At 42.4% G+C, this 13,210-nt stretch overlaps 1 protein-coding gene across 9 annotated transcripts in view; it reads left to right on the top strand.

Annotated features, from left to right (window-relative positions):
• The window catches only part of SUPT3H (SPT3 homolog, SAGA and STAGA complex component), a 439,117-nt gene extending 436,023 nt beyond the window's left edge, over positions 1 to 3,094 (top strand). For 7 of the 9 annotated variants that reach the window (XM_045192984.3, XM_045192985.3, XM_024558037.4 and 4 more), the window contains one exon: positions 249 to 3,093. In XM_045192984.3, the coding sequence (XP_045048919.1) occupies positions 249 to 290 (42 nt within the window). In that variant the 3' untranslated portion in view covers positions 291 to 3,093. Of the gene's footprint in view, positions 1 to 248 lie in introns of all 9 variants that reach the window. The other 2 variants (XM_045192983.3, XM_024558036.4) reach the window with 2 other exon arrangements.
• The last annotated feature ends 10,116 nt before the right edge of the window (positions 3,095 to 13,210 follow it).

Below are 13,210 nucleotides of genomic sequence, written 5' to 3'. Positions count from 1 at the left end.
GCCGGGATGTCTCGTTCTGCATGTCTCCCACTCGCCCCAAATAGAATTGCTAACCACTTGTTAACCACATCGCCTTTTTAATAGACGAGGCGGTTGCTATAGTTTCCCCACCGGAGATGCTCGGGTGAAGCGCCCCGTTAGGCTGTAGCCAGCAGTCCACAGAACAGGAAGAGAGCTCTCCTCGCTTTTGGCCTCCTTTCCTCGTTCGACTTGTGATAATTCATTGCAGGTTTCTCTTTCTCCGACAGAGTGCCTACCGCCGCACTGGAATGGCTTTTCTGGCCTGCTGACGGGACCGGGACCGCGACCGCGACAACAGGAAAGACGGGGTTAGAGTAGGTGATTTCTGTGCCCCTCTTTGGACAAAGTAAAACACAAGCTCACCTTCTCTGTGTCCTCGGGAGTGGGTTGGTTTGTGGTGACTCTCAACTGGCTGGCTGCAGCTCCTCTCCAGCCCCCTCAGCGCTCAGGCCTGTTTACTGGATGGGCCGCTTAGCTAATTAATGGCAGGATGTTGGGGATAGTGTGTAGGTGGACAAGAATGCAGATCACACAGTTTTGAAATTCTAATTTGGAATGATTCGCTGCCCTCAGCTCACATATCTTAAAAGCAGTGCCTTTTTTTCAGTGTTTAGTCTATGTTTTACATGATGCATTTTGTAATCCAAGTTTGGGGCAAAGGAAACAAAATTAAAAGGACAGTCAGCTTTCTCCTCACATTGTCCCACCAACTTTACTTTTCAACGTTTGTTGACCACATCTACATGTGTTTAGAAACAAATACTTACTTTATAAACTCACACTGATCGAAAACCAGTTGACCTGAGGAACTGTCTGGTCCCATCTCCTCTTCCCTTCACCCACTCACGGGATGTCTGTCCTTTCCACGCCTCCCGCCCAGCTTCCTGCACGCCCGCCTGCCTCGGTGCCCTTCCTCCTCCAGACCCTCTTCCCCGCTCCGGTTCTCTCCTCTCCCTGCCCTCCAGGCCGCAGGCCAAGAGCCCTCACACACACTGCACCCATTTGGAAGCACGGTAATGAGACCCACAGGAGGGGAGGCGAGCGACGCGCTTTCTCCCTCCAGTGCCTACCTGCCGCCACACTGGGACTGCGACTGCGGCCCGGGGAGTTTCTGGCCGGTGGCCCCGAGCTGCCCTTCTGGCATCTGTGCTTTCTCCAGTGAGTGAGGAACTGTAACCCTCGGGAACAAGTCAAAATATAGCAGATGTAATTGTAATTGTGCAGTTCCTGATTAAACTTGCATTGCAAAAAAAAAACAAAACAAAAAAAAAAAACAAGAAGTTATTCTTTTAATTTTATAGGAGTTTTGTGTAATTTTACTTTTATCATGATTTTTACTCACACTGTAACAGCCTTTGTAAAGAATTAATAAAAACAGAAATGAGAAGCATGAAAGATTTTCGTCTGCTGGCCAAAATCATTGTGAAGCCCAGCTGATATGATTGGGCCATATTATTCACATTTGTTAACTATCATTTACCTGTTCTGTTACTCCTTCTGGAAAAAATCTTTATGTCAAGAACAAAAAATGCAGATATATAATATCAAAAAATTGCCAAAGGGTTTTGATGTTCCATCTGTGCTTATTGAAATGTATGATTAAACTTTTCTTTTATCATCATTCTTATTTTTCTTGGGGTCCCTGATCATGGAAAATTATAAGCTTGCAGTAAACATACCAACTTTTAAAAGGACAGCATTTATTGTATTTGGTTTTGATCTGCCAGCCTTATTGATGTATAAAATTTTCAGGGGCTATTTTTCACATCAAAATTCCTTCTCTCCCACATTATACATTTGAAAGTACGCACAAGGCAGAAAATATAGGATTTAGGTTTTTTTCCCTTCACTTCATTCTACCTGATCTCCTTATAGTCCCAGAGAAGGAAGACTCAGTGTACATTTCTCTCAGAAATATGACAGGTCTGTGTTTTTGTTGGTCTGGCGTATGTTTGTCTATCTTGAACAGTCTGACAGGTAATTATTTATAAAATCTGGTTTTGCCCAGTAAGTCCATATAATAACCTTTCACTTTTCATCATAAGCCAATGAGCTGAATTTAGAATAAAACAAGGTCATTTATGTCTCCTGAACCACCAGCCTAGATGTCCCCATAATTGCTCAATATTAATATTTTTAATTCCTTTTTTCTTTTCTACCCTTAGGTTCTTTCTCTGACTCTTTCCACAACACTAAATTGGAAGTGAAATAAAATTTCCTTAAGCAGTGAATATAGAAAAAACAAAGGAAAGTTTCAGAAAATGTGACTTCAGTAAATTTCTCTCTGAAGATTAAAGTGTTATATAGAATCATAAAATGTTAGAGCAGAAGATGGTCTTAAAGACCATTGACAACAACCACTCAGTTACAGATAAAAGCACATGGCCTAGAGTGGGAAACTGACTTTCCCAAGACCACTCACTCACGGCTGTGAGATCCTCAGTCCCCGGTTCTCGGTCTGGTTGTGTACTTCATGCTGGGTTTGCGTCGGACGTTGCCAAGACATGCCTGGTGCTGCGGCATGTTTACCCGAGACAGGAACCCGAATGTGTCAGCAATGACACCAGTTATGGACACAGCCTAAAGCACGTGTTCTTTTAAATTTCTCTTCAAAGGGACTGATAGTAATTACATAATCTCTGTTACATATCAATGTTTTCAAAAGAGGCCTGCACGCAGGGGAGCGGGGAATAACACACCTGGAGCACCTACTTTGTGTCAGGGGTATACTTCTGCTATTTTATGTATCTTCAGAGTGACTTTATGAGGCAGATGCTATTAAAAAAACACAAAAATGATGCTCTAAAATATGAATATGCAGTATAGTTTCTGTTTTTGTAGGCTTGTTTTGGAGGCCGAATTTGAAAAATAAATAAAACCAACAAGTAAATAAACAGCTTCTCTCATGGGAAATTGACACTGCCTCATAGATCTGAGAGGAAAGGAAATAGAAATATTTCTCCCATCACCTAAATTTGGAAATGTGACTTTCTGGACATGCCATTTTAAGGGTCTGCCTTTAACCTTCCTGTCTTTACATGTTGCAATAGTTGCAATGCAAAAATAATGTTCCAGTTTTAGAACCAAGAGTTTTTACTTGAAGCACAAATATTTTTTTAAATGGTGTGTATAATTTCTCTATCTGGGAGGAATTCTTTATTTATTCCTGTTTGTTCTTTGTTTCCATAAAATAATAAACAATCTATATTTAATGCTTTTACCATGTAGAAAACAAATAAACATAACTGGTGATTCTTGGTCTGTAAGAAAATATATATTTACTTGTCTAGAAATGACAAAGTTTAATTTTATGAAAAACAATTTATATAGTTCCCAAATCAGATATTTCTTTCCAGTTCATGTAACCCCTTGTGCAAAACTGAATCACTGCGGGGAAAGTGTTCCCTCATCTGCCCTCCTGGAATTTAGATAGAACCTTCCCAGGTTGCATTTAAAATTTTACCATCACCCATGTACACATCTCATAAAACACTTTACAGTTTCCTGTATGCTCTGGCTGAACATTTCATAGAACATAAACACTTCTGCAAATAATATAAGGGCATCAAGTGGAATATGTCCTCGCAGGGGCCCCCACATAACGCTGACTGTCCAGCAATTTATTTTCTTATTTCCATCTTCTTTGAAAGCCAGGAGGACACTGTGTGCTCCTATTGTGCAGCGGCCGGGGGCGGGGCTCTGGCCGCGGTGGTGGAGCAGTGTTCCTCCGAGCGAGGCTCTGCGCAGAGGGCGAGGAGCCAAGCTCAGACACAAAACCGGGCCTGCAGGGGTTGGATGTGAATGTGATGGTTAAACAAGGGCCAGATGCCGCTGAACACTCAGATATTAAAAAGTCATATCTCTTAAAGCAGGTCTGTAATGTTGTGAGTAGGACAGTGATACCATAGCACTTAAAAAAAGGAACAAAGAGGCTTACATTTGTTTTTTGGAAACAAATAGCAAATATTCGAGCTGTCATAAGTCATGGGAATCTTGGCAATTGAAGCGGATTTTAAAACAATTCCTACCAAGTCACAGAAACCCACATACAGCATTATATTGTTGGAAACCACGGTAATTCTGTTTAGAGCATTATATTCATTTTCCCTTTTCCGTTCATCGCCACCCATTAGTCACTGTTCTCATTTTTTCAAAGGAAAATAAAAATAGAAAAAGATACAGGAAAACTAAAGACTCAAGAGGGTCACCCACATAATTTTACTTAGGCCCAGTAGCGCTTTACTCCTTGTTACAAGTGCGGACCCACTGTGCCAGTGCTTACACAGAAAGTTTGACGTCGTCACCCCAGCCCCCCACGGTCGCCCTGTGTGCTGGGCGCCCTGGGCGGGCTGTCTCGTTGGCGGGGCAGTGGGGGAACCAGGACGCAGCGCCTGGTGCAGAGGTCCCTGTGGGGCCCGCCTCTGCGCCCGGCACCCCGACCCACCCCAGAGCCCACGCTCCGGACCGCCGCTCCACAGCGCGGGGCACTCGCGGGGAAAGACTTCTAGGAACATGTTAGTGTTACAGAGAACTGCTTCCCTGAACCTAGGAGCCCTTCTCAGTACCAAACACTTGATTACAAGAAAATTTCATCTTAACCTCACATTCCTTCTCTGAGGCCAAGTATTGTGTATGTGATAGAATATCATATCATGTGTAATAGAATATAATTATATAGAAAAATGCCAAGTCCTCTATGTCTTAAGCCTTAACATAAATAAATATGATCAATGCACATACTAAGAATCATTATACAAATTATGAGAAAAACTTCCTCAGAGATCATGTGTACAAACCTCTCCTTTGTGAAGACGAGATTTCTCTAGAAAGCTCTAATTAGGCCACTATTTTATACTTTCATGCAAGGTGTTCATCTCATATTATAAAATAACCTCCATCTTGATTATGTGTCTTTGCCGTGGCAGATACAGAAATGCATCCGGCAAGTCTTGGAACTCTGTGCAGACGCCCCTTTTAGGTGTGTGCTCCTTGACTCCGACCTGGTCCTCAGTTCTCCAAGCCCAGGGCGTTTGTGGGCATGCCTGGGGGGAGTGGAGAGCAGAGGTGAAGGAAGCTGCTGGGTGTATTTGGGTTAGCAATGGTCGTTCTCCCTTCCTTTTTCATTCAAGCCTGGGCCCGTCCCGACTTGGGACAGGTCGTTTTCTGATTCACGGCCTTTAAGACCAGCCTGTGGTGCTGCGTGCATTTCTGATGGCCGCTGATGGACTCCATCCAGCCCCTTCCTCGGGAGGAGTTAATGCACCAACAGTGCGCTGGCCACTTCGCATCTCTCCCCTGGACCTCTGCGTGCCAGCCAATCTGGCAGACCCTAAGCAACAGTGGCACTTCGTAGGTTGGGGTCGTGGAGAGGCCACGAGCCCACAGGTGTGGGCGGTTCATCACTACACAGCAGCAGAAGCAAGAGCAGCACGGAGTCCACATCCGGTGTTCCTGGTCCCCCAGGAAGGTACCAAACCCCAGGGGCCCATGACTGAAGGCATGAGCCAGGGAGGCTCCAGCTCCGAACTACAGCCAAGTGGTGCTTCAGCTTGCCTCCATCCCCAAAGGAGAAGGAGAGGGAGAGTTCCATGCCTCACCAGAACCGGGATGCAGGTGGGAAACGACCTTGTGGCAGCTCCTCCCAAGACTCGCTGTCACACCACATCCCTGCGGTGATCACAGCCAGCCATGCCACCCAACCTCCGTGGCCTCTGTGGAGATAGGCAAAGTCACTGGGGTGCCTCTCCCCAAACATGTGGGGTCATGTGCTCCTGTTAACAGCATGAAAAACCAATCTACTGCCGCTTTCTTAGGCTTCCATGGTGGCCTCCTTCCCCAGCTCCTTCCCTCTCACCTTCCCAACTGCCTCAGTGCTGAGCACCTTCTGCTTCCCCTGAACACTTTGTGTCCCTGTTGGTCTCCATCCTTCCAATCAAATGTCCCTAATCAACTCTCCATGTGCACCAGGTTAAGTCTCTCTTGAGGGCAAGTCTTGGACGAGTACATCTTTGTATCACAGACACACTCGGAATTCAATAAACATCTGCTAAGTTGGTTAATAGAAAAATTCATTTAAGCAGAAACACAGAATCTTTTCGTTGTTGTTAAATCTCTGTAATCTCTTACTGATGCTTATTTCACTTATTTGGTTGCCATTCTCATAAGCTGCAGGTGATCACAATCTTTTTCTTAAACACAGATGCAATGTCTCAGACAAACCCATTCAGAGCTCCCCATGTGTCAGGTTTCCTGGCTGTTCTGAGCCAGCCACTGTGGCTTCCGCCTGTTGGAGGGCTTTAAAGAGAGCTACCCGATCTCCTTTGTCCCGATACAGACCTAAGAAGCTGTGTCCCACCTGAATCTGTACTAACGTAAAAAACTTTAGTCTCACTCGCTCCTTTTGTATATAGTACAATCCAAAAACCTATTGTTCTCCCATTGTGTACTGGAAAGACAACGAACCCCTTTAGGATGAAATTTTCTTAAAGGTACTGGAAATAACATGCCCACCAATTTTAACAATGATTTATTTAGGCTGAAAATAATGAGATTTTTGTGAACTGGAAGCAACAGTTTATCGCCTAAGAATAGGATGCAATGAAAATGTCTACTTTCTTATCTATGTCATTAAAAAAAAAATTTAGCACCTATGAAAGCCAAGCAATCCCCACGGAGTCTACAAATTCCCAAACAGCGAGTCAGGGGTGTGTGGTGCCAGGCCAGTGCGGCTCAGGTGATTGGGCGTCATCCGTGGGACTAAAAGGTCGCCTTTCAATTCCCGGTGAGGGCGCATGCCCGAGTTGCTGGTTCAGGCCACGGTCTGGGTGCACACAGCAGGCAACCAATCCATGGTTCTCTCTCACATCACGTTTCTCTCCCTCTCTGTCTCCCTCCCTAACTCTCTCTTAAAAAATAAATTACTTTAAAAAAAAACAGCCTGTGTGGGCACTGTGGGCTTTTTCAAAGGGGCCCATGAGGCCACTTAGATTAACTAAACATGTTTTTTCCCACATAAGTGCCACTCTTTTAAATATTTATAATAAATATATAATATGTATTAAATATATGCACCATTGTGATTTATAAAATATAAATTCGTTTAAAAGTATAATAGAATCCTGGTAGCTTTTTGATATTACATATTTTTTTCATTCGAGAGGTAGCCAGAATACAAGGTACAGAGTGCATGAGTCAGTGAATATTGTTTATGTTGAAAAGTGATTCTCAAGCTCAGAGGAAGAGACAGCCATTGCTTTCCGTGCTCCGTGGTAAGTGCCGTGGTCTCCCCAGTTCCTCAGCGTGAGTGGATTGCGCCTTCTGAGGGTTTGGGCGGCTTCAGCTTAGAATGAAGGGTTTTTTCCCTTCGACACAACGTATCACCTGAACCTTTTTCATACATCTTAGTTTAGGAGAAATTTATGATCTTTTTAACGTTAGGAAGTTTTGCTTTTCCTGACATTTTATTGCTTTGCGTATTTGAAACATTTCAATCCCAGACAATAAATATTATGTGATTATTGTTTTCATATGGATAGGTTATTTCCTTCTGTTTTTTTCTAAACCCCTTTCCCAACTAATAATGGTCAAAAATTTATTAATATTAAACTGTGCCATTCAGCTTTTCCGGAACCATGTATAATGAAAATTGAAAGTGGGCAGGTTAGAGAGAGGAGGGTTAGTAGTAGTTAAAAATAAATTGAGGTGTGTGGTTTCCTTTCAGTTGGATTTCAAATGTTTCTTGTTCAGTTGAAATGAAGATTATATTTATTCTATAAATCATTTTTATAAACTGTCATAGCCAGTTACTGCATTAAATGGTATCTTTTTATGAGATTGTTATGGAAGCAAAATGAGTCCCAACAACATAGAAGAGGCTAGCGACGACGCCATGATTGCCGACTGTTGGAAGGCGCCCACCTTGGGATACCTGTCCTCAGGGCTCCCTCCCTCTCCACGCCTTTTCAGCGAGGCCTTCTCTAGCCACCTTTTAAATACTGAAACCCGGCCTCTGCCCTAGCACACCGTGGTCCCCCTTCCCTGCTTTTATTTTTGTTCACTTGAACACGTACTATTTCATAGACCTACTTATTTTGCTTATTGTCTCCTCCTAGAATTTAGACCGTCTGAAATCAAGGATGATGCTGTATTTTGTCTGCTGCGGCATCTCCACACCTAGAACAGTGCCTGACACATAGCGCGTCTCCAGTCAATGTTTTCCTAAATGAATGGCTGGTCAGTTCTTACTCCATCCTGCAGCGTTTTGCAACACTTTCGCCCTGTCACTGTGCCCTCTGGCTCCCCCTTCCCCGCCCCCCCCCCACCCCCGCCCGGTCTTTTGTCTCCTCTCCCTTCTGTCCTGGCTTGTCATTTTATTCCACAGCTCAACTGTAAGCTTCCCCTTGACCTTCCGAGTTCCTCTGAACTCCAACTGTGTTCCTGGACATAAGTCTATGTTTAAGCGTTTTTACACTTTAGTGCTTCCTAAATCACAATGCATCTTCAACGGAATAGGGAATTTGGCCACCACAAGCAAGAGTTAGGATTTAGTGACGTTTTTATCAGTCATATGGCAAATTTGGCAATATATCTATTTCACTACTTATGCAAATGTTCCTTTTACCACAACTTCATGTTAATAGTTTTTAGTGCATATATTTATGAATTCATATATTGCGGTAGTGTTTTTAGACAGGACACACAGAATATCTCTCTCTTTTTAGATAGTTTAATGTGGTATAGTAGTTTATATACAATAATAAGACGTACAGTACAGTTCATTGACTTCTGACAAATAAACACATTTGACTGACCACTGCCACAATCAAGCTACATGGACACCGAAAAGGTGTCTCCTGTTCCTTAGTCACGGATCCCCCACCATGGCGTCACTCATTCCTGGCAACCGCCGGTTGGGTTTCCTTCTCTTTAATTAATTGCACCTTTTCCAGAATAGCTTATGAAATGGAATAATTGTACGTGAATTTGTATTTCAAGCTTTTTTGTGTCTGACCTCTTTCACGTAGCATGATGCTTTTGAGATCCGTCCAAGTTGTGTGTATCAGCAGTTCCTTCCCTCTCATTGCTGAGTATTCCCTGGTACGGATGCCCCACCGTTTGCCTTTCCATTCACTTCTGAACGGACCTTCCCATTGGATGTACTGGCTGTAAAGAGTAAAGCTGCTACGTACATGGATGGACAGAGCTTTCTGTGGGCTTACATGTTCCTTAGTATTGGGTAAGTGTCTAAGTGTGGGATTACTGGGTCATATGGTAAGTGAATATTTAATTTCATAAGAAACGGCCAAAGTGTTTGCCCAAGTGACTGTACCATTTGGTACCCACCAGAAATATGAGATTTCTAGTTGTTCCATATCTTTGCCAGCAACTTGTATGACCCGGCTGTTGGTTTGGTCAGTCGGTTGGATGGTTTTGTTTTGATTTTAGTGATGCCAGTAGGTGGGTAGTGGCATCTCACTGTGGTGTGCTCTGCTTTCCACTGATGACTAATGACATTAAGCATTTCTCATGTGCTCATTTGCTATCTGTATCTTTTCTTTGTTGAAGTGTGTGTTTGATTCTTTTGTCCATTTTTTTAATTGGTTGTTTGTTTTTATTACAATATAAGAGTTCTATATATATTTTCTAGAGACAGAAATGTGTTTTTCACATATTTTCTTTAAGTCTGAGGTTTGACCTTTCTTAAAGTGGCTTTGGAAGAGCTGAAGTTTTTGATTTTGAAGAAGTCCAATTTATCCATTTTTATTCTTTCATGGCTCATACTTTTTGCATCTTATCTAAGAAATCTTGATCTAACCCAAGCTCCCAAAGGTTTTCTCCAATGTTTTTTTCTTGCTATTTTAAATGTTAACTTTTAAGTCTTTGATTTATTCTGCGTTTATCTCTTTTATATGGTACAAAGTAAGAGCAGAGGCTTTTTTTGTTCTTCTGCATATGGGTTGTCTGAGTGTTCCAACATTACTTGTTGAAAAGACTGTCTTCTCTCTTCATTGAATCACTTGGACACCTTAGTCTCAAATCACTAATCAACCATATTTTTGCAGGTCTGTTTTGGATTCTGTTTTGTTCCACTGACGTATATGTTTATCCTTTTGCCAGCACCTCACTGTCTTCATTACTAAATCATGAAATCAGTCTAATGAATCCTTCAACTTTTCTTTTTCAAAATTATTTTTTATACTGGATTCTTTCCTTCTCTATATTGCTGAAAGTCACTTGCTGGGATTTCAATGTGAAATGTTTTGAATCTATGGCTCAATTTGGGGAGAATTGACACCTTAGCTATAGTAAGCCTTCTAATCAATGATATGGTATAGTTCTTTTTTTTAATATATATCTTATTGATTATGCTATTACAGTTGTTCCTTTTTCCCCCCTTCACTCCCCTCCGCCCTGCATACCCCCTCCCACCCACATTCCCCCCTTTTAGTTCATGTCCATGGGTCATACATATAAGTCTCTGGCTTCTACATTTCCTATACTATTCTTACCCTTCCCCTGTCTATTTTGTACCTACCATTTATGCTACTTATTCTCTGTACCTTTTCCCCCTCTCCTCCTCCCACTCCCCTGTTGATAACCCTCCATGTGATCTCCATTTCTGTGATTCTGTTCCTGTTCTAGTTGTTTGCTTAGTTTGCTTTTGTTTTTGTTTTAGGCGTGGTTGTTAATAATTGTGAGTTTGCTGTCATTTTACTGTTCATATTTTTTATCCTCTTTTTCTTAGATAAATCCCTTTAACATTTCATATAATAAGGGCTTGGTGATGATGAACTCCTTTAACTTGACCTTTTCTGGGAAGCACTTTATGTGCCTTTCCATTCTAAATGATAGCTTTGCTGGATACAGTAATCTTGGATGGAGGTCCTTGCCTTTCATAACTTGGAATACTTTCCAGCCCCTTCTTGCCTATAAGGTACCTTTTGAAAAATCAGCTGACAGTCTTATGTGCACTCCTTTGTAGGTAATTGTCTCCTTTTCTCTTGCTGTTTCTAAGATTCTCTCTTTATTTTTTTAATCTTGGGTAATGTAATTATGATGTGTCTTGGTGTGTTCCTCCTTGGGTCCAGCTTCTTTGGACTGTCTGGGCTTCCTGGACTTCCTGAAAGTCTATTTCCTTTGCCAGACTGGGGGAGTTCTCCTTCATTATTTGTTCAAATAAATTTTCCATTTCTTGCTCTTCCTCTTCTCTTTCTGGCACCCCTATGATTCGGATGTTGGGACATTTAAAGATGTCCTGGAGGTCCCTAAGCCTCTCCTCATTTTTTTGAATTCTTGTTGCTTCATTCTTTTCTGGTTGGATGTTTCTTTCTTCCTTCTGGTCCACACCATTGATTTGAGTCCCAGTTTCCTTCCCATCACTATTGGTTCCCTGGGCATTTTCCTTTATTTCACTTAGCATAGCCTTCATTTTTTCATCTAATTTGAGACCAAAGTCTGTGAGCTTCTGTGAGCTTCCTGATTACCAGTGTTTTGAACTGTGCATCTGATAAGTTGGCTATCTCTTTGTCGCTTAGTTGTGTTTTTTCTGGAGCTTTGATCTGTTCTTTCTTTTGGGCCATTTTTTTTTTTTTTGTCTTGGCACACCTGTTACATAAAGGGGCGGAGCCTTAGGTATTCACAGGGGCGGGGTAACACTCGACACTGTGCTGTGACGCTGTACGTGGGGGAGGGGCCCAGAGGGAGCAATGGTGCTTTCTCCACTCTGCCAGTTTTCAGTCACTTCCCCCACTACCCACTAGTGAAGTGGGCCTTTCTGGTGCTGATTCCCAAGTGGGTGGGCTCATGCACACTCTAGGCCCCTGTGGGTCTCTCCACAGAACTCTCCTGTGAGGCTGGGAGTTTCTCCCGCTGCTGCCTCAACTCCCACAGGTGTTTTCAATCAGAGGTTTGGGCCTTTATTTCCTGGAGCTGGAGCCCTGGGTTGCTCCGTCTGTTTCACTCCCCCACGGTTCCTCCCGGTTTATCTATGCGTGAATGTGGGGCCTTGGGGTCTGCCAGCTGTCGCACTGCCTGCCCCTGTTCGTTCAACAATCTGCCATTTCTCTGGGTCCACCAGCCACCACCTTGCTGCGAGTCCTCTCCTCCCTGGCTACCCATCTCTGCCCCTCCTACCGGTCTGGATGAATGTTTCTTCTTTATTTCCTTGGTTGTCGGAAAGTTTGATTTTCTGTCAGTTCTGGTTGTTTTTTTATTTTTAAATTGTTGTTGTCCTCCTTTTGGTTGTGCGAGGAGGCACAGTGTGTCTACCTATGCCTCCATCTTGGCCAGAAGTGTGATACGGTATAGTTCTTTATTTAAGTCTTTTCTAATCTCCCTCATCAATGTTACAGTTTTCAGAATATAAATCTAGTACATATTTTGTTGGATTTATCCACGGATATCTTATGTTTGATGCTATAACAATTTGAATTTTTTTTTTTCAATTTCCAATTCATTGCTAAGATATAGAAAAAATGATATTTGTACAGAAAACTTTTATCCTGCAATCTTGCCAGTCTCACTTACCAGCTTTAATGGCCTGTTTTGTTGCTGTGTTTTGTATATTCTTTGGGCTTTTCTGCAGAGGTGATCGTGTTACTTGCTAATGAAGACAGTGTAATGTCTGTCTTTCTAACTTATGTGCTTTTTATTTCTTCTTGCTCCAGTGCAGTGACTAGGGTTTCCAGTGAAGTGTGTCCTCAGATAAGGTCATTTTGTTCAGCATTATTTTGTTGTAGTGTTGGTGAGATGCTGTAGGAACTTAAATCTTGGTTGTTATCAGGTAGCCTATGGTGAAACTGGTTTTGGTATACGTTGTTTTGCTCAAAGTCACAGAACTTGCGGATGAGGTTAAGTGAGATTCACTGTATAGCACTGTTTAATAGGAGTGGTGAGAACAGATATCCTTGCCTTTTCCCTGATTTTATGGGGAAAATATTGTCTTTCATCATTGAATATGATATTAGCCACTTTGGGAAAAGTTTTGGCAGTTCCCTTTCCTTTTTCCTGATTTTATGGGTAAGTGTTTAGTCTTTCACCATTAAATTAGCTGTAAGATTTTTTTAGACGCTCTTTACCACGTTGAGGGAGGTTCCTTTCTCTTCTTAGTTTGCTGGGTGTTTTTATAATAAATGGATGTTGAATTTCATCTGATGGTTTTTCTGTATCCTTGCAGATAATCATGTAGTTT

The sequence above is a fragment of the Desmodus rotundus genome, chromosome 11 (genome assembly GCF_022682495.2).
Source record: "Desmodus rotundus isolate HL8 chromosome 11, HLdesRot8A.1, whole genome shotgun sequence".
NCBI lineage: Eukaryota > Metazoa > Chordata > Mammalia > Chiroptera > Phyllostomidae > Desmodus > Desmodus rotundus.
The sequence above is the reverse complement of the archived record's forward strand: the minus strand, read 5'-3'. Positions and strand labels throughout refer to the sequence as shown.